This window comes from Amphiprion ocellaris, chromosome 5, assembly GCF_022539595.1.
Source record: "Amphiprion ocellaris isolate individual 3 ecotype Okinawa chromosome 5, ASM2253959v1, whole genome shotgun sequence".
NCBI classification, from domain to species: Eukaryota; Metazoa; Chordata; class Actinopteri; family Pomacentridae; genus Amphiprion; species Amphiprion ocellaris.
Genome location: NC_072770.1, coordinates 29,100,961 through 29,113,708, shown reverse-complemented (window position 1 = coordinate 29,113,708; position 12,748 = coordinate 29,100,961). Strand labels below are relative to the sequence as shown.

The 12,748-nt window shown below is 37.1% G+C and overlaps 1 protein-coding gene across 2 annotated transcripts; it reads right to left on the bottom strand.

Annotated features, from left to right (window-relative positions):
• Positions 1–3,152: 3,152 nt before the first annotated feature.
• Positions 3,153–12,004, bottom strand: LOC111575258 (sodium- and chloride-dependent GABA transporter 2-like). 2 transcript variants are annotated; one of them, XM_023280270.3, is made up of 15 exons: positions 11,621–12,004; positions 10,424–10,635; positions 10,049–10,183; positions 9,275–9,415; positions 9,089–9,173; positions 8,881–9,013; positions 8,634–8,768; positions 8,145–8,248; positions 7,363–7,487; positions 7,152–7,264; positions 6,909–7,046; positions 6,543–6,645; positions 5,675–5,775; positions 4,761–4,931; positions 3,153–4,314 (listed from the first exon to the last, which is right to left on the bottom strand). In XM_023280270.3, the coding sequence occupies exons 1-15, from the start codon at positions 11,785–11,787 to the stop codon at positions 4,153–4,155; spliced, it is 2,025 nt and encodes a 674-aa protein (XP_023136038.2). In that variant the 5' UTR covers positions 11,788–12,004; the 3' UTR covers positions 3,153–4,152. The 2 variants fall into 2 exon arrangements, with proteins under 2 accessions (XP_023136038.2, XP_035808746.1); XM_035952853.2 differs by lacking the exon at positions 11,621–12,004 and having other exon boundaries at positions 10,049–10,118; positions 10,424–10,554.
• Positions 12,005–12,748: the final 744 nt, after the last annotated feature.

Here is a 12,748-nt window from a genome sequence, read left to right as displayed (position 1 = left end):
CATTTAAAAATTACTTTTATGATGAGTTTATGAGATGTTAGAGAATTTTTATTACTTGTCTTTCTGCACACAGCTGTATATGATGTGTATTTCCTTGATGTTTTAGCTTGGTGTTTTTGCTCGCAGACATGATCAGAGTTTAACACTCCTAAATACTAAAGCAAAGCAAAAGCACAAGCTTCATGGTCAGTCCTGTATCTGTGTGTAATGTCACAGATCGACCAGCAGGTCACGACAGTCCTCCTGTCAACTTGGTTCCTCTAATCACATATTTGTGTAACTGTAGCATCATTCTACCATGTTTGCTGCAATTAAAACACACAGTGCTTAACATAACCTAATTTCACTCTACATTCCTTTTCCTCCAAGACCAAACAAGGACATTTAATGGATCTAGGCTGCAGAGCATATCTTGATACAACATTCTGAGTGTTCACAAACAGGGGAATAAAAGTAACACATTGCTTGGGAGCATGGATCTAATTTTGCAGCAGATGTCAGAGTCCTTACTGTACTGAAATACTGTCCACTGATGTTGGAGTAGTATGTCGTGAACACAGAACTGCAGTGCCTCCTGGAGGTCAAAACTGAGAATGAATTATGATCAGGACAAAAGGTGAAGACGCTGCTTGCACTAGTGTTGTAGTCAATACCACCTAAACCGAGGCCAAGACATGGCCGAGACCACAGTGTATCGAGACCGAGACAAGGCCAAGACTTTGAGGGATCGAGACCAAGTCAAGACCGAGACCAAGACAAAGCGAGACCGAGTCGAGACCGAGACCATATCAAATTTAACTTAACCATTTTATTCAGTACTTACTCAATGTAGTTTTTAGGCAAGTGTAAGGTTGCCTGTAATACTCTTGTCTGCAACGACAAACAACCATTCAATATGGAACGTATCAAACAAATATTTAATACTTGCGTCTTCATTTTTGTCTTGTTTTCAAGTATTTATGTTTATCAGCATCTAAAATGCAATGAAATATAACATGTCAATGTATCTTCAAAGAGGTCAGACACTGAAAGTATTTCCTTGACAAACTGCTGAGGCAAATACTTTGTTATTCAAAGCTCACCACCAAGGATAAACACATGAAAGGGTCGTTTATAAACACTACAAACAACATGGCCCTTAAAAATTACATCATGGGAAGTGAGTTTAAAGTAGTGTTTGGTTGCATTTTAGAAGCATGAGAGACTGCAACATTTTGTGACCTAAACGTGCACGATGGGGTTTCATTATAATGCCCCCTCAGCTAAAAACCCTCTCTACTTATACACATATTTATTTTAATTTATATTTAAGTTACACATTTATTATGCAATTGTGTGTTTTAATTCTAAAAATTGGCACTAAAATTAAGTGTGTACATTGCCAGGCCAAGTTGCACACGTGAGATGGAACTTTTTCATAGACGGGGTGCATAATTTGAACTGGACACTCCTCTGTCACATGTGCCGCTATGTCAGAGCTAACATTAGCTAACACTGATGGAACATAAACAAAGCTTCATGTAGCCTGTCTCTTTATCGTTTATGAGAAGCGCAAGGCCAGCGTAAAACACTACCACATGCCTTTCCCTATATATACATGTACAGACACACACACACACATATATATATATATTCACAAACTACAGCTTGCTGAATTTATCTCGCTTACTTCGCTAGCGCCATGTAGCGTTAGCTTACCTTTCTTTATGCTTCCTCTCCAAGTGTCGATAAAAGTTTGGTGTGGTTCCAGCCGCCTCAGTGAGCGTTGCGTTGCAGAATTTGCATATAGCGGTGGGTTTTCTTTTTGACGTTGATTTACAGATAAACTGTTTATGGTTAGAAAAGCCAAACTTTATTACAGCAGAGTTAGTTGACATCTTTCCCAGGTAGCAGACTCCTTCTTCCGCCTCCCGCATTAACTGTAGCGGAGTACGTGTGAAGAGGGGCGGGGTAGGTGACAGGTCACAGCCCGTAAAAATCATCCAAATTAAAAATCAGTTAAGTTATTGGTTACATTTGAGGCGGGGAGTTTTGCATCCAATCACAACAAAGCTGTTACTGACCCAATGAGACAGTTGAGAGGTAGTTCAGTGTTGTCGGTGAAGCCATGGTCTCGGCTGGTCTCGCAGTAAAAATCCCGAGTCCTCTGTGCCCGAGACCGAGACAAGACCGGTCGAGCGCGAGACAAGACCGAGATCTTCAAAAAGTGGTCTCAAGACCGGTCTCGAGTACTACAACATTAGCTTGCACAGTATGTGTTTCTTTAATTATTCACACTGACTCTCTTTATTTTGGGCAGTTTTTGCTATGTTGATGTAAACTGTCTTGTATTAACATCTTTGCTCTTTTAATGCTAAGTTTTCAGAAAAACTTAATATTTGTGCCTTAATGTTGCAGAGCTGCCATGCAATGTGCCAGCCTGCCATTGATGTCTTGCCCAGAGCAGAGCCTGATCAACACTTGTACAAGTACTTCTGGTTTCAGTGGTATAATGTGGAGCCTCACCAATGTGTAACATGAGGATTTAACTCATCAGCAAGTCCAACTGCTACTGTCTCCAAAGTTTTTTTTTTAAGTTCTTTTGACAATATGTAATGTAAAATATGGTGCTTTATGGTTTTTGTCTATGATAACACAAGAAAGTGCAGACAATTTGAGGCCAGTAGTGTCAGGAAATCATCTTTGTACAATACCAGTCCCGCCAAAAATGAGCTGCCATTTAATGCTGGTGCTACAGCCATGATTACAGTTTGTCTTTACTTTTGAGTGTGCTGTTACCAGACAGCCTTGGCCTGGTTGAAGAAAATAAAATATGAACATCCAATGATCCTAAAGCAAAAAACCTGTCAAAAGTAGTGCTTAAAATATACTTAATATGAAACTATAAACTACAAAATTGGAGTTTATTTTATTGTTAATAGCTTTTACTTACAACAGGGATCGTACTACACTTTTTAAAGCAGCCTAAATAACCTGTACTTAAAGTGTAACATGGCTGAGCACTGAAGCTTCATTTTACCCTGCAATTACTCTGTAGTAAAAGCTGTGAACACGCAATGTGTTGAATTACAGCCTGCTGGGCCAGTTTCAGTGACTGAAGGTGTACAGGCCTAGTCTTATTTACTTGTGAAATCTACTAAATTACACCTAAATTGTTGCAAAACACCTCAAAATTCTTTATTGCTTATAACCTTTATAAACCTGTCATGTCAGTGCTGTATAAACATGAATATGTATAAATTCATTAAATGCCAGAAAACAAAATGATACCAAAACCCGTCTTTTGTTCCTCAACATCTCAAGCACACTTGATACAACGAATGGTCTAACAGCCAAAAAACAACAAACAAAAAAAAAAACACCTGCACAAAGGTCATATAAATGTACAATAAACAAATTCAAACTCTCATTTTTCATGTCAACTGTTGTGAAAATTTGGATGAGCCATAATAAAGCAATGAAATGTGCAACAATATTTGTATTTTATTAAAGTATGATAAAGGATGATAAAGCAGAGAAATGCAGAGTCAGTATTGCAGTTGAAAGGGCAGGGCTCATACATCTGTAGCATTTGTCCTTCAAACATTACAGACTCAGTTTTCTCATGAAGTCAGCAGACACTCCTCAGCCAGGGCATGTAGATAGTGAAGAGTGCAGAGATTACCAAGCCTGCACAACAGTGAGACCAAAGTAATGATACATTTCATCAACAATGAACCTTAAAGGTAAATCAATGTTTCATTTACTTGTTTGCTACAGAGATCTGCCCTTTTCTGCATTGTGGTTGATTGATGAGCAGTTCCAGTGTCTTTTTAGAAGGTTTATGAAGTTGAGGGCTTTTTCCAGCCCTGAGCTGTGTCTGCAGCTCTTTACAAGGTGCACAGTGCTCCAGGACTCTCCATTAAGAAGACAGGACACCATGCATGTAGCCTTAGAGGCTTGAACCCAGGGCAAAAACATCTTACGTAGACTCAAACCAGCATTTATACATAATGGATGAACTCAGAGATGCTCTCCCGCTGAGTGGACAAAGTTTAGTAGTGTTAGTGAAAGAGTGTTAAGCTTACTCCCAGTGGAAATATGCCCTTCGTTCTTGGCTGCCAAGTAGAAAATCTGCATTCCTCGCTTTTCAAGTCTTTCATTCATTGCTGTTTAAATAACAGATAATGTCTGAGTTTTGCCATCTTTGTCAGTGGAACTTTCTGTCGTGCGCAGGGTGTGAAGCTCTGTGAAAGTCTGAAATGCTTCATGGTTTGATGCTTTCTTTGTTGCTCTTGGAATGTCCATTGATGGGGTACATAGAAGTTTCAGTCTCTGTGTGATGAAAGAGAAAGACAACAGGTTATCATTAACTTTAGTAAAATATGCTGAGCCATAGCTATGCTTTCTCTGAATAAAGAGTAATGGCTAATGAGCTCAATATTTACAGCTAAATATCATTAACAACAGGTACACAGCCAGACTTTTGTTCTTTTTGATATGAATAGAGAGCAGGTACAAATTTGAACATTTAACTATCAATCAATACTATCAGTTTGAACCTTTAGACACCAATCAAAAACATCAAATCAAAGCAATGAGCATGGTCAGTACTGACTTCACACAGCATCCAGATCAAACAGTTTCTTTTGTCAGTGTCAGCTTGAAATTTAGTGTTTCCTCTATCACCTGCACTAGTTTACACAGCTACTGAGGCCACAGAAAATAGTGGCCTTGACTGAACCACCCAAATTTGTTCCAGTAAAAACGTGGGATTGTACCTGTTTCAGTGTTCCTGGAGTGACGCACACAGCATATAACATCCATAGAGGAACCAGGAGGGTTGACGAAAGAGTGAAGAATCCTCCGAGGGCATAGCCCCACCAGGGGTATTCATAGGTGTTGTTGAATTTCAGCGGGGTGTATTTGATCAAGGAGAACAGAAATGTGCACTGAAAATGTACAAGCAGAGAGAACAGAAGAAAAGACTTAAACTCTAAATTACCAGATTTGTATTATACATATAGCAAGTCAAATTTATAGTTAATCATTTTATGTAGTTTAAAAGAACATTAAACAGAAAATGAGTCTCCAATGTTATACACAATATTCATAGCCTCATACCAACATTGATTCAGATCTGTAAAAACACAAATTCTCCTCTTTCTTGCATACTGAAACTTTGATATCTAATGTCCATGTGCAACTTTCTCTCTGTTTTACATTAGTCAGTTCTAACTCAATCAAACTGAATAACTGTGTAATATATATGCATCTTTGACCCATCTGTGACTGAAATGAAACATAAAAAAGTAAATCCGAAAATCCACTCAAGTTATGCTACTAGCTCTTTTTATGGAATGCCTGAATACAGCTGCAATCTCGGCCTTAGCTTATCTAAAAATAAATTCTCTGCCAAAAGAACACACGCCTGAGTTCCTTAAATCATTATTTAATCAAATATTTCTTCAGGAGAAAGACACCAGTGAGGAGCTAGAAAAATACATGGATTGATAAATATTTAACTTCACTTAGATTCAGCAGCCTTGACTTCTAGCAGGCCATCAATGGAGCTGGTGTCCATCTGGTTGAGACATGGACTAGTTTAAGCGCAGAAGACTCTGACAGCTGTCAGATACACTCGCTGTTAGCTGGATCGCATGTACAAAGTTAGACAGCAGGCATGTGTACTTACAGTGCAGATAGCTGGTGTGACGTACTGCCAACAATATTTCATGAAAGGCCACGGTCGATATCCAATCATGTCCTTGATATTATCATATTGACGATCTGCACCTGTAGAGGGTTAGGGTTAGTACACAAAATATATAGGTATTATACAGAGTTATTCAAAAAGAATGAACCAATTTCATTATGCAATATTTTAATAAGGAAAAACAATTAAAAAAAAAAAAAAACTCCAGCCAAGTCACAAGTATTCTACTCACAATCAACTCTTATTTGATTTTTAAGGTCGTTGAATAACATCAAATAACAACAGCAATCAACTCAGCGGATTATGATATGCTGATACGCATCTGGGAGGAATTCTCTTATCGCATTGATGTTGCCTGTGCTGCAGGTGGTGGACACATTGAACACTTGTAAGACAGGAAATAAAAGTTGTTTTTCAGTAGAATACTTGTGACTTGGCTGGATTTTCTTTTGCTTTTCTTTATAAAAATATTGCATAATGAAATAGATTCATTCTTTTTGAATAACCCTGTATCTGCAGAATTTTCAGATTTTTTTTTTTTTTGCCATATTTGGCCTGTATGTACATTTTGGCATCTCAACTAGCACTTTAAGATTTGTTTTTCAAACTATGTTATGACTTTGAATTCCTTAAAATATGACTTAATTTAATCATCACAGATATGTATGCACAAGCGTACGGCTATTTAAACCACATTAGTAATGTTTCCCTTTTCTATGTGAATGATTTTTACCCCCCAAAAAAGTCAAATGTCTTGGAAACAGGTGTGAAACTGCTGGTTTAAAATGTACTTAGCTGTAAAATACCAGTTTATAAAATACATCCAACAGTGAAAACTGAACCTCACCGTAAACCCATCCAATGCAGACAGACTGAAGGACAGCAAACAGTAGAAGTGTCATTCCACTGCAGGCATAGTAGTCAAACAACTGGAAAATGTAAAGGCCTCCCTGCAAATATGAAGAAACAGGATTCATCACTGAAATTCAACCACACATTGTACCATCAACACACTGTGTTATTCTGAGGGAACAGTCCATATACAGGAGCAGAGAAACTGATGGAGGTACTATGTTTTAGAGAGATGCAGTATTCTTATGAACATAGCACTTAATGTTGTTTCTTCAGTTAAGGATAGCTAACCATTTTACTTCATTTATCCTATAAATATAGACTTAATTAATTATGCACATCAGTATCTCAGACCACTTACTTCTGTCACCATGAAAAGGCCAACAAGGAAACTTGCAACACTAATGGCAAGAAGGAGGAGTTTACGACGACAGCTGTTTTGAAAGAAGGAAGGATACATGTCGGAGATGGTTGTGACCAGCGCCTCCTGATATACAAACTGTGGTGATAAGAGAGATTAGTTTGTATTATTATAAATGAATTGTGTTGATGTAGTATCAGAATTTACTATTACATTAGAATTAGACTTGATCCATGGTCCTACCTCACTATCCAACCCTAAGAAAATGATCATAACAAAGAAGAAAATCGCCCAGAGCTGAGGAAGCGGCATCAATGCCACAGCACGAGGGTAAGCAATGAATGCCAACCCTGGGCCTGCAAAGGTACATGAGAAAAAATGGTCACATTATCATGCAACTCATAACGGTATTGCTCTGATTTTCTGTTGAGTATGCATCTTCAGCCGTCTATACCTGATTCAGCCACCATCGATATATCCACACCTTGCTCCTTTGCCATGAAACCCAGTACTGAGAAGATGGCAAAGCCAGCTACGAAGCTGGTTAGACTGTTTAACAGGCACAGGTAGACACAGTCTCTGTAGGCGAAAAATTCAAACATTAGAAAGCATGAAAACTACAGTGACTACAGTAAACAAATGGTTAAAATCTTGCAGAAAGAGCGTCACAGATTTGAAAAGTTCAAAACTGTTAAATATTATAACATTTTAACTGCAAAAATCCTGAAAATAACAGCACATACCTGTAAAAATTTTACATTTTTTAAATTGATTTGAAAACAGCAAAACTGTAATCTGACAGTCACATTGTAAAAGAAAGAATTACTATTTATCTAAAAATAAAACAGGTTTTTGATCGCTTGATAGTCAACATGTAAATTAATACTTTTTGTGATTTTACCTGATATTATCTAGAATTTAGCAAAACGGAAAATTTATAAAATAACAGCTGAAAAAAAAATTGAGCATTTTTCTGCCTATAATATACAAAGTTTTTCTGTTACATAATAGTATTTATACTGATTTTACTTTGGTTAAAAATTGTGTAATTTTATGGGCAAACATTGTAAAAGCACTAAATACCATTTTTAAAAATATAATGCATGAATGAATGAATAAATTAATAAATAGATAGATAAATAGTTTGAAATGTTACTTTTTTTTACAGTGTAACAATAAGCAGTTTCAACACATTTAAACAGAGTTACAGTCAGTAAAGAAATAAAAAAAACAAACCTGTAGCAGTTGTTGTTGTATTTATTGTAGCTTCCCAGTGATGTCAGAACACCCGTGCAAACTCCATAGGAGTAAAAGATTTGGCTGCCAGCGTCCATCCACACCTGTTGGATTTCAATAAGGTTATGTTCAGTTTATTTCATTTTACTTTCAATTTAGGTTAATACATTCTCAGAGAAATTACATTCATATACTAATAAATGGAAACAAAATGTAAAATGTCCTCTAACAAAATGTTCAAATGCTACAGAGGATAAAGCCCACTGACTTATGTGATTGTTGATTCCACCTGTACAGCCACATATCAAGTCAACAACCGTAAAATGGTCATCCCTTAGCTTTACATCTAAATATTTACGAGGCTGCTTGCAACACACCAAATCAGGTCAAATCAGTGGTTTTCAACAATATCCTCCAAGTACATACTGCAAAACAAAACGGAGGTACATAAATTACAGCACCAGCTGAATATATAATAAATAGCAGTACCTCTGGATCAGTGAGGCGAGACGGATCTGGGTAGAGGTAGAACACGATCCCTTCTTGGGCCCCCGGTAATGTAAGACCACGAACAAGCAGCACCACCAGCATCACATACGGAAATGTGGCTGTGAAGTATACCACCTAATGCACAACCAATATTGGTGGCATTTTTTAAAATTAAACACTTCATAGATTTAGAGAAGAGTTTACATGAAATCAGACATTACAGTTTAATATTACATTTGTTCTGTACCTTCCCTGTGGACTTGACTCCATTCCAGACACAGAAGTAACACAATACCCAGGCAAGAAGTAGACAGAGAGCCAGGTCCCAGCGAATATTGCCAATCTGATCAATTCCTTCAGATAGGCCTAATATTCTCCTCCTTTAACAGAAAATATTGAGTAACATACACCAGAAACAGCAGCACTCTTATAATGATTTCATTCATGATACTTACTCCCAAAACTCTACAACTGAAGACGTGCCGTTTCCATACAGGAGCTGAGGGGACGTCTGATTGTGATCATGCTCGACACAGCCATCTAGCATGAAATAATCAAAGGGATTGTGAATAGGAAGTGATTACTAATCCAAACTCGGTGCAAAGTGTGTGTGTAACAGCTGGAGAATGACGTCTTGCTACCTGTGTTCCAGCTGTTGTCACAGCTCGCCCATGGAAGCTCAGTCCTGACGGATGAAAACAGGTAGAGAAATGTCCAAGCCAGTATGACGATGTAATACACCCCAGTGTACAAAACAACCACTTGGCTTCCGTAACCTAAGCCTGAAGAGAGATAGTTTTGTCACACTGCAACCGTGATGATAAAACTCAGCTTTCGCTTACAGACATCTGACACTGAGATAAGGCCAAGAACAGAGTGAATGGAAAATTACCAAAACTGACCTTCACAATTAGACTGATTCAACTCAAAGATCAGGTACAAAATCACCTGTACCCTTCACTTAAAAGCATTTTATGACACTTTCTGTTTCTACTCCATCACATTTCAAAGGGGTATATTGCACTTACTTTACTCCACTTTAGTTTAAGTTATGAGCTGCTTTTCAGTATAGCAGTTAAAAACATATAAACTTATAAATACAGTACCCTGGTAAAGGTTAAACCACTCAACTGTGACCTCCCACGGAAGAGCAAAAGTACAATTTTCCATCTAAACTACTACAGTGATTTCATTTTAATGACTGATTGAGATCCAAATAGATGAAAGTCTCTAATGTTTATAATAAACTTAGAGAAAAGTTTTTTTTAAAAATGAGATAAATTTGAGAGGGTCCACCATTAGTTTGGGAATTATTTGTCAAGCGCACTGATGCACGAGTACTAACAGTATTATATGTCTTACATACATGAAATAAAGTTAACATACATAGCTGAAAGTCCAAGCTAAAAACCTACCTTCAAAAAGGGGGCAGATTTTTCTCCAACATGTTATTCCGCCCTGACTGGTGAACTGGCCCAAAGATGTCTCCAAGAAGAAGAGCGGGATGCCACAGGTGAACAAAAACAAGACATAAGGAATCAAGAAAACTCCTAGCAAAAAAAAAAAAAAGTTTTAGAAATATGTGCACATAGTTTGTGCTTTAACATGTCAACGAGTCATTGTTATTTTTCTTGCTGTTTCCATTATAACAAAGGATGAACGACTGGGTTTTTCTTTAAATGTGCATTTGAAAAATGTGGCCTGACAAGCCAACGGGTAAGTGAATGCAACCTTTATCTCTGGCAAGAAGGCCAAACAGTCTTTTAGGCAGCAAAACAACAAAAAATTACCTCCTCCATTTTTGTAGCAAAGGTACGGAAACCTCCAGATATTTCCCAGGCCGATGATGTGTCCAGCCACTGCCAGGATGAACTCCAGCTTGTTGGACCACTGCTCCCTCTCCTGAGGTTTGGCCTGAACGTGTCCCAGTTTATTCCCAGAGTTTGTCAGAGTTATTTTCAGCTGGGAGCTCGGTTGTGGGTCCATTTCAACACCTAGTAAACTGGGCATTAAATCACTGTATGTCAGCGAATAATGTGGTAGACAACATGTTGCTAAGTTATGTTAAATGCAAGACAGAAACATATTTCAAAGTTTCAAAGATAAACCCTACTTGCAACCTAAAAGCTTTAGCACAGCAGTTGTTTGAGCTAAATGCTAACTTTGCCATGCTAACACAATTAGAATGACCTACCAGTGTTAAATAAGTGTTTACCATAGCTATGCATGCTAGCATGCAAATAGACTGATGGGAAAATCTGTAATTTCTCCTTCTTATTTTACAGATTACTTATGAGATTCACAAAAATATCAATAAAAGCAAAAAAAAGTGAGCAATGAATTGACATGCAAAATATAAAATAGCAATAGACATTTTTTTAAAGTTCTTTATTTTTTACATTAAAGGTGTCTTAGAATGCATTCACAAATGTATTTTAATTTTACAATTATTTTCCTTTTTCTTAATTAATGAAACTGTCAAGTTCAAGTTTAATACTGTACACTCCAAACTCTGAACTAGATACAAGTAGTTACAACTAACAAGTAACAGTTCTAGCAGAATAATGTCGAGTAAAAGTCACAAAACTTTCCAACGCATGAATTTTATTATAGTTTGTCCAGTGTAAAAACCAATTTATATCTACTACCTATTGATATTTAAACCCCTGAATGTTTATACCAAGATACAATCAACACACAATATGAGAAATATATTTTTCATCAGAAGTATTTCAATGTATTTTATCTCCAAATTATAATTATCATTTGAGGCAAAACCAATAGCGTGAATAGACAAACTTATACCAGATGGTTGGGGTCAAACACATTTCCTACCAAATACTAAACAATAAATGAAAACACAACATACAAAGGGAAATACCTGCATTACATTTGCCTTAAAGTTAAGATTTTTAGTAAAATAATCATGTGACTCCAGGTTTAACTGCATTAATAACCACTTCATTAACATCTTATTCACACCTTACCTTGAGCAGCGCAGGCGTTTTCTACTCTGTCTTCTGAAATAAAACTGCCAGCTTCTCTCCAAGTTGAGTGAAGTGGGTTTCTGTGAGGAGTGGCCAGTGGGACTAACACAACCAGTCTTTTCTTTCGAACCAATAGAAACCAGTGGAACAAACACAAAAGCCCACATTTCCTACTTCTGACGGCATTACACTGACCTACAGTTAGTTTCTGGAGAACTGCTTTAATCTTAAACATCTACACACTTGCTCAACTCTAACCCTTTCCCTAACCTCAAAACAAGTCTTCTTTTTGTCTCCTTAGTGAGACAAGTTGCCATAATGTGTTTGTTTAAACAGACTGAGGTCCCAACAGCATGAATAATGCCCGACCACACACACAATTTAAGTTTCTGTGTTGTCGGTCATGATAAAAGAGATAACCACTTGAGGGGCTCTTCTTTATCTTGGGACTACAGGCTCACATGCAGACTATTTGTCTCCCTCTAGTTTTGTGAAATACATCTGAAACAGCCTTTCAAAACTCAGTCATTTAATTGCCAGATGAGCGAAACATGAGTCAATAACATCTGTTTTCTTTTTGGACTGATTTTCTGGTAAGACTGTAATACTTCACCCCTTGTGCCTTAGAGGTTTCAGATAAATGTATTTTCAAAACATTTTGGTTCAAACTACATTTTTAACTGAGTTTGAAGGCAACCTGAGACAGTTTGTTCCCTTCCTTCATTCAAATCACATTACAAAAGCACCTAATCAGAGGAGAAGATGTAACCCTACATTTCTCTGTCAGACAATTAAAGCTAAAGGTAATTCTTTCTATATTTTGTGTTATTAAATATTTATTTTACCATTTTACAAAAGCATTGTGTGGTGGAAAATGTGATCCAGATGTGTGTACCCAGTGTATTTTAATTTTTAATTTTCAGAATAATGTCACAAAGTCCTACTCCTTATGCATATCATACCAAATATGGATTCTGTACAGCTAGATCATTTAAAATAAATATGCTGCAGCTGATGGTTTCCCAGTCATACATAGACTGTATGAGAAATACATATACAGTCTATGGTCATATTCTGAATGCCAGCTGACACTAGAGGGAACCAATGATCTTCAGAAGGCCTTCAAAG

Coding starts and splice junctions, on each gene's coding strand:
- LOC111575258 (XM_023280270.3), bottom strand. CDS start 11,787: ATGTGGGCTTTTGTGTTTGTTCCACTGGTTTCTATTGGTTCGAAAGAA. Junction 10,636..11,620: donor AAACGCCTGCGCTGCTCAAG/GTAAGGTGTGAA, acceptor TTTAATGCCCAG/TTTACTAGGTGTTGAAATGG. Junction 4,315..4,760: donor CTCCAGGAACACTGAAACAG/GTACAATCCCAC, acceptor TTCATCACACAG/AGACTGAAACTTCTATGTAC.